Source organism: Neolamprologus brichardi, chromosome 14, assembly GCF_056152115.1.
Source record: "Neolamprologus brichardi isolate AB-2024 chromosome 14, ASM5615211v1, whole genome shotgun sequence".
Lineage (NCBI taxonomy): Eukaryota > Metazoa > Chordata > Actinopteri > Cichliformes > Cichlidae > Neolamprologus > Neolamprologus brichardi.
The window spans coordinates 15,400,475-15,413,781 of NC_142117.1; the positions used below are offsets into that span (position 1 = coordinate 15,400,475).

General features: G+C 41.5%; 1 protein-coding gene across 3 annotated transcripts in view; it reads right to left on the reverse strand.

Moving 5' to 3' along the window:
• Positions 1-13,307, reverse strand: part of kcnab1a (potassium voltage-gated channel subfamily A regulatory beta subunit 1a) — a 117,870-nt gene that overhangs the window by 21,145 nt on the left and 83,418 nt on the right. For all 3 annotated transcript variants that reach the window (XM_035911659.2, XM_006799853.3, XM_006799852.3), the window contains exon 3: positions 2,352-2,389. In XM_035911659.2, coding sequence (XP_035767552.1) covers positions 2,352-2,389 — 38 coding nt within the window. The remainder of the gene's footprint in view (positions 1-2,351; positions 2,390-13,307) is intronic.

A 13,307-nucleotide genomic window follows, 5' to 3' on the forward strand; every position in this document is an offset into this window, starting at 1 on the left:
ATGATTATTCTGAATACAAATAAAGGGAAAATATTAGTGTTTTATGCATTTTTATCTCAGTTTGTGTGCTACAGTTGTTGTGCATTTCTTAATGAGGACAGGGACGCTGAACCCTGCTGAGGACGTTTTAGCAAATTTAGGGCAGACTTGATGACAATGACATTGAACAGGGCACTGGAGGACTGGTTAACCTACCAGCACTGCATGTAATGATAGTTCTCTTGCTTTTGCATGTCCATCGAGACCCTCTGTCTGCTCTACCAGCTCCTTTTTCTGGTCGTTCCTACCATAGATCACTTTACAGAGAAGATTTAAAAATTTAAAACCACGTTCACACAAGCCAGCCAGAATTGATCATAACGCTTCCAGCTGTCACAGCCTGAAGTGTCTGAGTGATGCTACTGACACTGAACTGCGGACGTTCAGGATAATGGAAGGGGAAAAGGGTGCTAAGCTTTGAGTGAGGGTACCAAGTAAGTCAACGCCAGCAACCCTAAGGAAAGAAAAATAATACTCTTACATAAGCTTGGTGCTTCTGCGCACCCCTGGGTGAGCGCTGTTCTCTTCTGTGTCAATTTAAGTGTGTGCATATGTGCATATGTGCGGTGACCAAGACCGGGACCCCAGGGGCAACATCAGAGCACGTTAGAGTTCATCAGCATAAGTGCAAAGGAGAATTCGGCGTGCACACGTAGCCATCATGCTGACCTTTTCTGTCCCGTGTGGACCAAAGTGTTGCGATCCAAACAACGCAACTCATCGAACCTGAGGTTTCGGTGAAGGCTGTGACTTTAAAGGAATAAAGCAATACAAAGTGAAACTGTGGAGTAATTGAGCCTGTGGGTGTTAGAGGGCTCTGTCAGTATGGTGTGCTGAAGGTTAACTGTGGCACCACTCAGTCAGAAAAAAGCAGTCATGACAGGATGTCCCACAGTCACAGTGACAGTTCTTTGGTTAACCTATGACTCTAACTGTTGTACAGAATGGAAAATCCCTTCACCAGATTAGGCTTTTGCTCCTTTGTATGTGACATTTTGTTTGATGGATTGTAGTCAGAAGAATTAACCTTCCTGGAGGACTACACAGCTGCACCCGCTTCAGGATCTTACAGACTTTCAAATAAATATGACACAGAAAAAAGAAAAACTGGAAGTGTCTGTGGCGGGGCGTGGTCTACGGTGCCACTGCAGGGGAGGCGGACGCACCTGAGCGGCATCCGCAATCACGCCTCGCCAGCTTAAAGTCTGTACTGGGTCCTGCTGTAATGGTTGTTGTTAGTATGTGTCGGGCTGTGAGCTGCGGAGCTGCAGCCGACTGCGTTTGTACAGCAACCGTGTGGTAATAAAGTACGCTGCAAAGCACGGACATGTCGCTTCCTCTGCCGTGGATCATTTACAGTGTCAATCTGTATTTATTCTGATTCAAAACCCCCCCCCCAAAAATTGCATCTTTTTCTTTTTTAAACAAGAAATAAATAATTAAAAAATAGAAATAATTCTACCTTGAATGCTGCCAACTTGTCTTGGCCTGCAGCCTTTTTTGACTTTGTTGGTAATTTTCAAAGGGAATTCAGTTTTGAATCCATTCCTTTTTACGGCGAGTGGGCAATGATATGAGTGTAATTTTAAGCTATCCATCCATCCATTCGCTTCCGCTTATCCTTTTCAGGGTCGCGGGGGGCGCTGGAGCCTATCCCAGCTGTCATAGGGTGAGAGGCGGGGTACACCCCTGGACAGGTCGCCAGTCTGTCGCAGGGCTAACACACAGGGACAGACAACCAACCTGGACAGGTCGCCAGTCTGTCGCAGGGCTAACACACAGGGACAGACAACCATTCGCACTCACATTCACACCTAGTGGCAATTTGGATTTTCCAATTAACCTATCCCCACTAACTGCATGTCTTTTGGACGGTGGGAGGAAACCGGAGTACCCGGAGAGAACCTACGCAAACACGGGGAGAACATGCAAACTCCACACAGAAAGACCCCGGCCTGATGGTGGAATTGAACTCAAGACCTTCTTTCTGTGCGGCAACAGTGCTAACCACCGTGCCACCGTGCTGCTAATTTTAAGCTACATTGTCTATTATGGCTCATCAGTTTCCTATATCAGTGCACTTGGACCCATTTTTGCTGTTTCATCCATAAGTAAGGCAGCTTTCTCTATATAGCATATTTAATTGCATTTAAACATTTGACAGGCAAAAAAGTTGTGTCATTATTTAATAGGTAAAAAAAAGAAGCCACACCAACCAGTCTAATGTGCCATACACTGTACATCAGTGTAATCAATGAGCAGACTGCACTGACATCAAGTAGACATGTAAAATAAAGGTAAGGGTTTCATACCTCGTCTGTTATCTGTCCTCCAAATGTCACCCATGTACCTGGAGGGAAGAGAGGGAGAGACATTTCATCGTTAGGGAACATTTCTTTACTGTCAGCCCTTTCTGTCTGTGTCAGTGTGTGTGTGTTTGTTTGACATCGTGAAGTAAACAGAACTAATCCCGGGGCTGTGACACCATTCGAGGAAGGCTGTCAAGTTCCCAAGAGAAAAATCTGTCCTGTTTAGAGCTGCTGCTCAGTACTGAAGTATCACCTAGTGCGAGCCCCTGTTAGCCCTCTCTGTCTTTACTGATGACTGTTCGTTTGCTACGGCCGCGCATATTTGGAAGACCTTGCATCCCCTGTCCTCATGTGCTTGTGCATGTGAGAATAATGACGCCACAGTCCCGATTGTCCCGCAGACAATACCGATAAGCCAGACAAAAGGCTGAGCCGCCACAACCGGAGGAGACACTAAATCCTCAGCACATTCCCTCAGGGAATTATGCACATAGCTTTCTATTCAGATTGAGTCAAAACAGTTTTAGCTATCTGAAAGGGTCCCACTCTGCCAGACAGACAGAGAGACAGGAACACCTTTTTATATCAATAAAGTGTCTGCTGCTCACCTGTTAATGCAGAAAGGCTTATGTGTATTTTGGTAGTTGCAAGAAAATCTGGGCTGCCTGACAAGATATGAGGCAGTTCACCTGTGAAGTTTGGCAGCAGGTCCATGGAAACTGTCATCACATATTTTTTCCTAAATTGAGCTAAAGGGAACTTCCAAAAATGGACCGTGTCGGATAAAATGGTGATTAAGCATTGCACAACTTTGCCAGTCTTCTGTTGCCTGCATTGAATTCCATGCATGAATAAACATCGCAATTTCAGCCTAAACACCAGAAAGCCTTGGTGGAACATTTCATAACTAATTATGTTTTTTTCGTGGTCACCAAATTGTAAATTGACTGGTTCATAAATAGCACTTTTCTAGTCTACCTTAGCACTCAACGCACTTTATACAACCTGTCTCATTCACACATTCATACACGTACTTTTTACTGCATCAGTGAGCTTTCTGTCTAGCTCTACTCCTGCGCCACAATCACCCCACAAGCAGCTACAGTCACCTAATGCAACTGTATCACAAGGGCATTAAGAAAGGCTGAACAAAGTTTACCACTTTATGAAAGACAATGTGTTCAGATAGTTAAACAAAAGGTCACATTTTTGCTATCATCTGTTGTACATAACATCTTTAAAATATTCAGAAATTCAAGAGAAATAATAATCCTGAACCCCATCCCCCACTCCCCAAACTTTTCCACTGGTAATACTTTTATTCATACACTACATGAATAAAAGTATGACAAATCCATGCCACGAAGCTCCTTGTGTACAGTTTTTGTACTGATGTTAATGCCAGAGGAGATTTAGAGCTCTGCAGTTCCTGAGCCAGCAGAACATTGGTCACTTTCATTCACTGTGCACCTCTCCACAACCTCACTCTCTACCTTTACAGGGTCTACCACTTAATGGCTGAGTTACTGTGGTACCTAAGGTTATTTATCCATCCATCCATCGGGCAGCAGCAGTCTAAGGTGAGAAACCCAGACCGCTCTATCCCTAGTCACCTCATCCAGCTTCTCTGAAGGAGACCGAGACATTCCCAAGCCAGACAGGCTTTAGGGTATCCTGGAGGGATTACATCCTACCCAGGGCCTCTTCCTGGTAGGACATGCCAGGAACACCTCACCTAGCAGACCTTCCGAATTGGCAGAAATTGGCTCAACTGGCTCTTTCTGAGTAGTAGCAGCTTTACTCCAAGTGCCTCCAAAAATGACCAGTGTCTTAACTCTCCTTTTACTCGTGAACAATACCCTGACATACTTAAAACGCCACCACTTGACCATAAACATTTCCATTTTACATTATTACCACTCACAGCTGATCGGAGGAGGAAAACATTTCGTAAACTGATTTGCTGCAACAGTGGCATCCGAATACATCTCCACGCTTGAATTCAGTGAGATCTTTAGGAGGACTGATTCTTTCACAAAGCCTTGACTGCATGGCTATACGCTTGACTTTATACACCTGTGACAATGGGACTGAAAACACCTGGACCTATACAGTCCAACTATGTACTTCAGTCTCAGGACAACTTCAGTTTTACAATGGGCTACACAGGACAATTTCAGTGCCAATACTGATCCAGAGCATAACACATTTCACAAGCATCAGTTAGATTTTATTAATCTATTCATACTCACTGATCTCTTTTTGTAACACATATAAACATTTTATTTGGATCACGTGAATTTCATGTACTGACCTATACATTTTGATCATTTTTAGTACAAACATTACTTTCAGTAAGTCACAGAGAACATGGTGTGTCCTTCTATCTTTCTCTCAGTATTCATTTCCAATAGTGATGAGGCTAATAAAGCAACCCCTCCAACCAACTAGCCAACCGATCACTCTCTTTCTTAGGACATTTGTTAATTACCTTTGGGCCATGCTAGTCTCCACCTATTTCTGCTCTCTTTTTTATTAAATATATTATATCGTCATTCTCTTGCCCACTCTGTGCTCTAGTGGTCCCAATTTCACACCACATGAACACGCAGTCTTTCTTCTTCAGGCCTTGTTGACCTCAGCAGCTCGGCTGTCATAAAACAATTTATAAACCTCAGAGAAAGTGTGGGGAAATGAGAAGAAACTCTTCATTCCCAACAGGCAGGATGCTTTTGATATCCTACAGCTCATTATTCCATACATTGCAGCAGCATCAACTCCACTGAGGTTTAACTTACAGATGACCCCCAGAGGATGTATTGGATCTTTTTGGTGCATAATGAAACTGATTTAATAAGGAGCTAAAAAAAAAAAAAAAAAGCTGGGGTTTAAACATACATCATCATCAAAAGTTTTTTAAGCAGAGGTGGAGCCTGGGTGAAGTGACGCCAGCGGCGGGTGGAAAAAGCTGCCTTTATACTTCCTTAACACAAGTTACCATGGCAGCTTCCGTACGCCTCGAGTGTACGTGCAGTGCAGTCATGAGGGCTAATCCTTATTATACAGTGTATGTACAGCGCGGGTCATTTCTTATCAACACGTGTGCATAAAGTTCGCCGCTGTGTGTTGTAATATCCGTGTCGACATTTGGACGTTGTGTGTGCCTGTGTCTGTGTGGGCTCAATCATCCCTTAAAGCTGTCTCCAGCATGGTGGAAATGTAATCACAGCTGACGATGTCCAGTGGTTGCTCTGGGCTTTGTGTCTGAGGCTCAGCGTGGGATGAAAACCCTGCGGAGCTCTAGTGTCAAGGCCACTGCTCTCCGAGATCCAGCTGACGTTTCTGTTTGATGGAAATTAAAGCCCTGAAAAAAGTCAAGCTTTCTTTTTTTTTTCCTCTTTTTATTTTCTTGCAGCTGCCAGTGGAAAGTGCTGGAAGAGTCACTTGATGTTGCTATGCAACAATAATAAACCTGATAACCTTGCAGTGCCTTTTTCTAAACCTAAAAAGTGTTCACATCAAGAAACAAATCGGTAACATTTATAATGATGGAACAGAAATAAGTCTAAATGCCTTTCTCATTTCGGCTTCCTCGACCTTTTCTATCAGATTAGAATTTGTTTTCAAAAAGCAGGTCAAGTAAAACCAATATAAACCAATACGATCCCAAGAAGAAGTTAAAGGGGAGGAATATGATGAGAATATAAGCAGCTTTGTGGAAAGAGCTTTGTGTGAGTCCTTTTAACCTAAATCTCTCAGAAGTGGACCCAAGTCCGGTGCTTGGCAGTGTGATGGATGGCACAAATTTAGATGAAGCATTTCTCTGTCTCACTTAAACCGACCTCTTTACTCTTCTTTTCAGTATTTTGAACCTTCCTGGCTGCAAATGGAAAGGCTGACTGAAAGTTTGTAAAGTTTGAAGTGAGTAAATTAAACTAACAAAAATCCCCTGGTCCTTCCAACGACACACTGTGGGGCTATTTAAATGTCTAAAATCAGTTAATAACCATATTTATGTATGGATATGAACCTCCATACTGAGGCATATGCATATTTATGCATATCTAGATATGCATGTTTTTTGGTATTTTGACCTGTATTTCATACCTTGTATGGTGCCTTTTATTTTTATAATACATACACACAAACACAAAGAAAAACTCTCATTCTCTCTCTCTCTCTCTCTCTCTCTCTCACACACACACACACACACACACACACACACACACACACACACGCACACACACACACACACACACACAGACTCCTTTGGACCTATTTTCATTCCAGTTTTATGCCTTTGTCTCCTGCCCAAGTTTTATTGATTTCCATCCTTCGTCTCCTGTTAAATCCATATCTATTTCTACCTTGTCTACTCTTTTGGCTACAGTGTGGCTCACAGGTAGTGAACAAGCCAACAACATAAGAAAGTATATATATATAAATTCTAGAAATACAGGAACTTAAAAAAAGGCATTTGTCATAAACTGCCTCGTCTCTTGTTCGTAAGATGATCAGCAAGAGCCAGCTCAGATCATCAGATGCAGTTTGTTGGCAGTGGTTATATCACTGCCTGAAGACCAAGGTTACAGCCACAGAGGACTTGAGTGAAAAGTAGGAGGAAACTTTAAGTGTTGCATGGCGAAGTATGACTGATTACTGAGGCTGAACTAATGAAGGTGATCATTTTCATTGAATTGCATTAAAGTACAAGTCAAAGTAGAAAACAGAATGTGCTGTAGAAGCTGTGGACTGTTAATCTCGGCGACACGCACACAGAGGTCCAACCTCTTCCTGTCTTAAACGCTGCAGGATTTTCCAGGATAGCCATTTTAAGAATTCATCAATCAATTGTGCCGCATCAGTGCAGCAGGCTTTAAAGGGGGGAAAAAAGGTCCTGGATTGTGTGCTATGAGCGAGATGACAGATTACAAAGTTTTTGGGTTCACACAGAAGTGCTGAAGACTCAAATAATGCTGATCATGAATTCTGCATCGACTTTATTTTTGGTTTTGTCAGCAACTAAAAATAGGTTTCCACAAACACTCTGTTTTCCATTTTCCACAACCAATCAGCACTGCTGGAGCCAGTGTGTGTTGACAGCATAGCGAGGCCACTGCAGACCCCTATAGGCACTCTGTTAGCTTTCTCACTGACTGAAGAGATAATGGTTTATCTGCAGCAGCAGACAGCCAACGCTGAGAGGACGCGATGAATTCACTAATCACCTATCAGTTAATCCACACTCCAGGTCTCTCACTTGTGATAATCACCTTTTTAAAAAAAAATCAATTCATTTTCCATTAACTGGTGAGAGGTTTTTACATTTGCAGACAGTCGTTACACGGTCTGTAACTTTTTCAGTTTCATGTGAATATAAATTGAGCTAACATGACATTAGGCTTTGACTGAATGTGGAACAGGTTGATTAATTGTTAGTGGGATGGAAATAAGTGATTAAACTGAGCTTCAGATACTAATAAACAGATTCTATTTAACTGTCAGCTTCAGCGAGATTGTGTAAACGGTTTCTTATTGTGGAAGGCTGCCAGGAAAAATAGGAGGCAGAACTCGCTGAGTAGTGTTGGATTAATGAACAGTTTTTTCCCACTTGTTTGCACGTCGATAAAAGACAGATTAATCTGAAAACACTGCAAAGTGAGCTTTGTTTGGTGGTGTGATCATTGCACTGCCTGCTGTAACTGCACAGGCACACAGCTTCTGCATACTCGTGCTGAGAAGGAGTTTCAATTCAGTTCTTTAGAACTTGAACAGGACTGCAACAGAAATGCCCCTGCACACTAGTGTGTGTCAGCGAGACTGAGCAAACTTAAACTGAGGACTGCAGAACAATTTCTAAATAACTGAAGTTTCCCATCTTCATGAAAATCCAAATCATGAACTTTTATGCCTTTTATGAGTGTCCTGAGAGAATAATTCTTTTTTATGATTAAGTATATCTAAGATCCAAATATATTTTGTGATGACCAATAAACTTTTTTGGCAATGTGAGCTACAGCAGCTCGTCTGTTGGATCTGACCACATGGGCCAGCCTTCGCTCACCATGCAGATCAACTAACCTTGGCCCTGTTGCTGGTTCACTACGGTTCTTCCTTTGACCACTTTTGATAGATGCTGACCACTGCAGACCAGTAACGCCCCACAAGAGCAGCAGTTTGGAGATGCGCTGACCCAGTCGACCCAGTCATCTAGCCATCACAATATGGCCTTTTGTCAAACTCGCTCAAATCCTTGCGCTCGTCCATTTTTACTGCTTCCAACACATCACTAACTTTGAGGACAAGATGTTCCCTTGCTCCATAATATAGCCCAGCCACTAACAGGTGCCTTGATGGAGATACAATCAGTGTCATTCCCTTCACCTGTCTGTAGTCATAATGTTATAATGTTATGTAATTATTTCTTGACAACTGTAGACAGAAAGATGGACACCTTACCATGCTCATTAGCTCATTGACCAGATGAGCTAAAATTTAATTTGTCACATCTTTTGGATTAAAAAGTGCCTAAAAGATTTGCACAGAAACACACGCGCATGTCATTAAACGCTCTCACTGCACACTCCAGATTTCATCCTTCCACATCCTTCTAGTGTTAAAAGAGAGTTTGGATGGAGAAAGGATTGCAGATGAGGAGAGAAGAAGCGCGGTCCACAGAGATAAAGACAGAGTAAGCGATGGGGACTGGAGGAGCAAGGACAAAACTGCTAAACAAAGACAGTTAGAAGTTATGTTGTTTGTTTTCCTCTTTTTTTCTTGACTTTCCCCGTTCTTGTCTTCTCAGCTCTCCCTCCAAACTGCACTGTGTCCCTGGGAATTGGACTTGTTGGGAATGCTAATTCATCTGTGGTGCAGGTTATCTTTTACATTTTGAGTAAGCACAAGGAGCTTGGAAGAGAAACAAGCTATGCTAAGTGTTCTTAATCGAATCCCTCAGTTACAAAAAAAATCATGTTCTTAATCAAATACCTGCATTAAACATTAACACAACCTGATTTTGGTGACAATGACTCTTTTTCCAAATATTTGAATTGTAAAATTTATCTGAAGAAAATAACCTCAGCAAATTGAATATAATAGTGATCTATCCTAGTAATGGAAACTGAAATTGTTCTACTTTGTTATTTATGTTCTATTTACAGTACTGCAATTACACCTTAAATGTATCGAAAATGTTGCTTTCCTCCTCTTTTGTTTAAGTGCACCTCAGCAGTGTTGCTCTGAATCTTAAACACAGCAGCAGTCATTATTTTTGCAGTAGCTGCAGTGTGAAGTCAGCCACTCCGTGTCAAGGTCAATTTGCTCCTTTATTGTTACATAACTCTTGGACGCTTTATCTAAAACACACTTCTTTTTGGCCAAGTTGAGCAGTTTCTAACTTTTAAAAGCAGCCCTGGGTCCTTGGTTAGAGTGCAGCAAAGATAAAATCACTGTTTTAGAAACTGACATGATTAACTCATCTGTATGGATCTAATGTCTCAGTGTGAAAACCAGGATTATTTACAGTTTAAAACTGATGAGATCTCAGGATTTGCCAGTAAACAGGTGTAAAAACATTTTCAACTGCTTAAACCACATGTTCACAAAGGTCTATGTATCCCCCATGGCATCGTCATGACTTTGCAAACTGACAGCCATGATTTAACACGACTGACAGAGTGTGTCATCCTATTCCGTTCTGATGAACTTTGGTCTGACAGTACAGTAGAGCTATGAGAATAGCTACAGACAAGTCTCTCACAGTGTAAACTCATTACATCCTCATCTATTTTCTCTACCATCAAGTGTGACAATGAAACACAATTTAGCATCCTGCCCTTTGCCGTCTCTCTTCCCCCCCTCCCCTGCCAGCATCATGTCTGGCCTGCCCGCAGCGTGTGGCAGGTGGATAGCATTATGCTGACCTTTTCTGCACTGTGGATTTCAGCCAGTTTGAATCAGACATCTCAATCTTCCATGAACCACCTGAGGCAGCAGCCCTCAGCATCGTCCTGTGGAGGAGCCAAACCTTACAGCCACACAAATAAAAGTTCTGCATTGCACCCAAAGGCGTCCCTGGAAAATAATTTTGTGTCAACTGCATATTTATTTTAAAAAAAATGCATCCAGCAAGTTGTGTCACCTTAAAATAAAAGGTGGAGCATGTTTGTATAGTATATACATAGTATACTACACATAAACACTTCTTAATATACAGTATGAATGGCATGAGATACTTTTTAATGATGCTTCAAAAACTTACACGTCTGATTTAGCCTTTGCAGTAATTTTTGTCGCCCAACAGAAGGTTTGAGGTTTTGCAGACACGTGACCACTAGCCACGTTAACTCATCCGCCATTTTGAATGTTCGACAACCATGGAGACAATGTAGGATCAAGTGAATGAGGCTCCAGTTCCACAAGCCTAGAGAGTCGTCTGTGACCATCTGGCAACCACTTGACACCAGGGGGAAAAGAGTATTCCCCAGCAGGCTGACAAAATACTCCACGTGATTGCATTGTTAGCTAGCATATCGCAGCCACCAAATTAATCACCCTCCAGCTCTCGGAGCTGTAGCGAAACTGTGAAACAGACAATGCAAAGTAGATTAAGCAAAAAATGTAACAGCTGTGCCTAAGCGCCTCATCCAACATGTTTCAAACGTGCAACTTTTACTCTGAAGGTGAACCTATCCCACTTCCACTTTGCAATGAACTTTCTCAAATTTTACTACCGCTGGGCTAATAGTTAGTGGGTATTTACAGAAACATGAGAAACTACAGACAACTATGACAATTTCCTGCAACCAAAGCAAGATCTAAGAGGTTTTTGATGCAGCAACCTTCTTTGCGACAGATTTTATCCAGTGACAGACAAAAACCACCATATCGCCCACATTCTTGACTAATGGGCACATGGCATCACATGATAAACCTCAGCAGCTAAACCTACAACAGTAAAGATCCTTTTACATAAAGAGGAGATAAACTAGGAAATGGGGCCAGTGGAGAACAAAGATCATGATAGTACAGAACAAACTCTGTACATTGGAATGTTTTGGTGTTTTTAGATTTGTTTTTATTGTTATTTATTTCTACATGCTGCCAAGAGGAAGCTGCTTCTAATTCAGTTGAATACCTAATGCTTGTTTTAAACATCAGATTCTGACTGATGAATTCAATAAGCTTCTTCATTCTTTTAAATGGCATTTTCTGCTATTGCATTAACTGTAATTCTTAAACAGTTAATACAACACTTTTGTTAAAGACCTTGAATTAAAACAGAAAGTCTTCAATTACATCTTGATTGCTTTAGTTAAAATCTACTAAAAAACCTTTAAGAAAGTGTTTGGGAGAAAAAAATGTAATAAGCAGAGACCTCACACTCTGGGTGGGTGGCAGTCTGCCTCAACCAGCCTGGGTGAAAGGAGAGAAAAAAGTCCATAAGAAAAATTAATGCCTTATGGATCTATATTAACCCGAGACACGAGCACAGAGAAACTTTCCTCCTGCGCTCTCTATCGGGAAATATCTAAGTGAAGTAAAAATAACCACAGCACATTTTGAGTGGAATCATCTCAAATAACCTAGAAACTGTTTCATTCGGTGTTGTTTCATGTCAATCAAGCATCACAAGTGGTGCATGTATCGTAAGGCTAAAAATAGCCAGTGTCTTGAACCAGACGTGCAGTTTAGGCTGGAAACAGAGTAGAAGGTACAGCTGGAAAATGTAATCAAGAAAGCAAATTGGGTCAACTTGACGTCTTATGAACATGAGAAAGCCAGGAAAAGTCTAAAGTTGGGACAACTGACAAATAGTTAGGGAACAACATCAGTGTGTCAAAAACATAACGAACGCAGGTAAAGAAAACTCTGTGTTTAACCGCGACTACAAAGTGTGTTTAAAATGCTAAAGAAGCTGCTCACTCACAGATGAAGATGCAGCTTTCATCACCAGACATGAACGTCCAAGAGTCATTCAGGCCAGGTGTTTGCTCTCTGCTGAAGCTTTGAGTGGACAGTTGTGGTCAGAATGGGACAGGAAGCAATCTAACCAGAACATTAATGATGTAGGAGCTCATCTGGCCCTGAATCCACCACAATTCACAAATTATTGACTGCAAAATGAAAAATGTGACCTTGATCTGAGCACAGTTTAGATGAAAAACCATTAGAAGAACATTGTGTGCAAGTTTCAATAAAAATCTGACCGGGACTAAAGGAGTAGCAACCCTTGAGGTCATCACTCCTTCAGCCAGATGAGCTGAAAATAGCAGCCCTGCTGAAAGCTAGGCTTGCTCGTGATCATGACCTTTACTGGGAGATCGGCCAAACTTAAATCAGGTACAGATCGATTTTGATGCACCTGATCGCAGAACTTTTCGATCACACCTTGTATCTACTACTACTCTAGAAAACACACTGTGAGTTTTGATATGATTTTGTCGATGGTCGCTGCTTGACCACCTTAACAGTAAGAGCCACCAGTACTCCTTAACTATTGTCAAACTGTTACAAACTATTTTCTTGTTGCACATGCCATCAATTTATATGCACTGCTGCAAAAATGTTTCTGATAGGTACACTAAAGATAATTAAGGCATTTCATCATTATATGTAGTTTTATTTGCACGGCCCTTAGCTTTAAACAAACCCAAGTTTCCCTTTCTAACTGGTAGGATGTTAGTGGTGGAGAAGGACTCATGAGAATATACATGACTTATTTATAAATGAGTGCAGCGACTACGATTGGATCAATGTGTGCAATATCAGAGGACTTCCACAAAAAAATTGGACAGGAAAAAATACTAAATATTTTAGCTTCTGTGAATCTGAGTTGGTAATGATCTCTAGTTTCTCTATAACTTCAAAAGCTGGACTGAAATTAAATATGTTATGTGTTTAAATATGTGGGTTGGCATTCAAGCTGGACAAATGTTTAGCAAATAACCTAAAGTA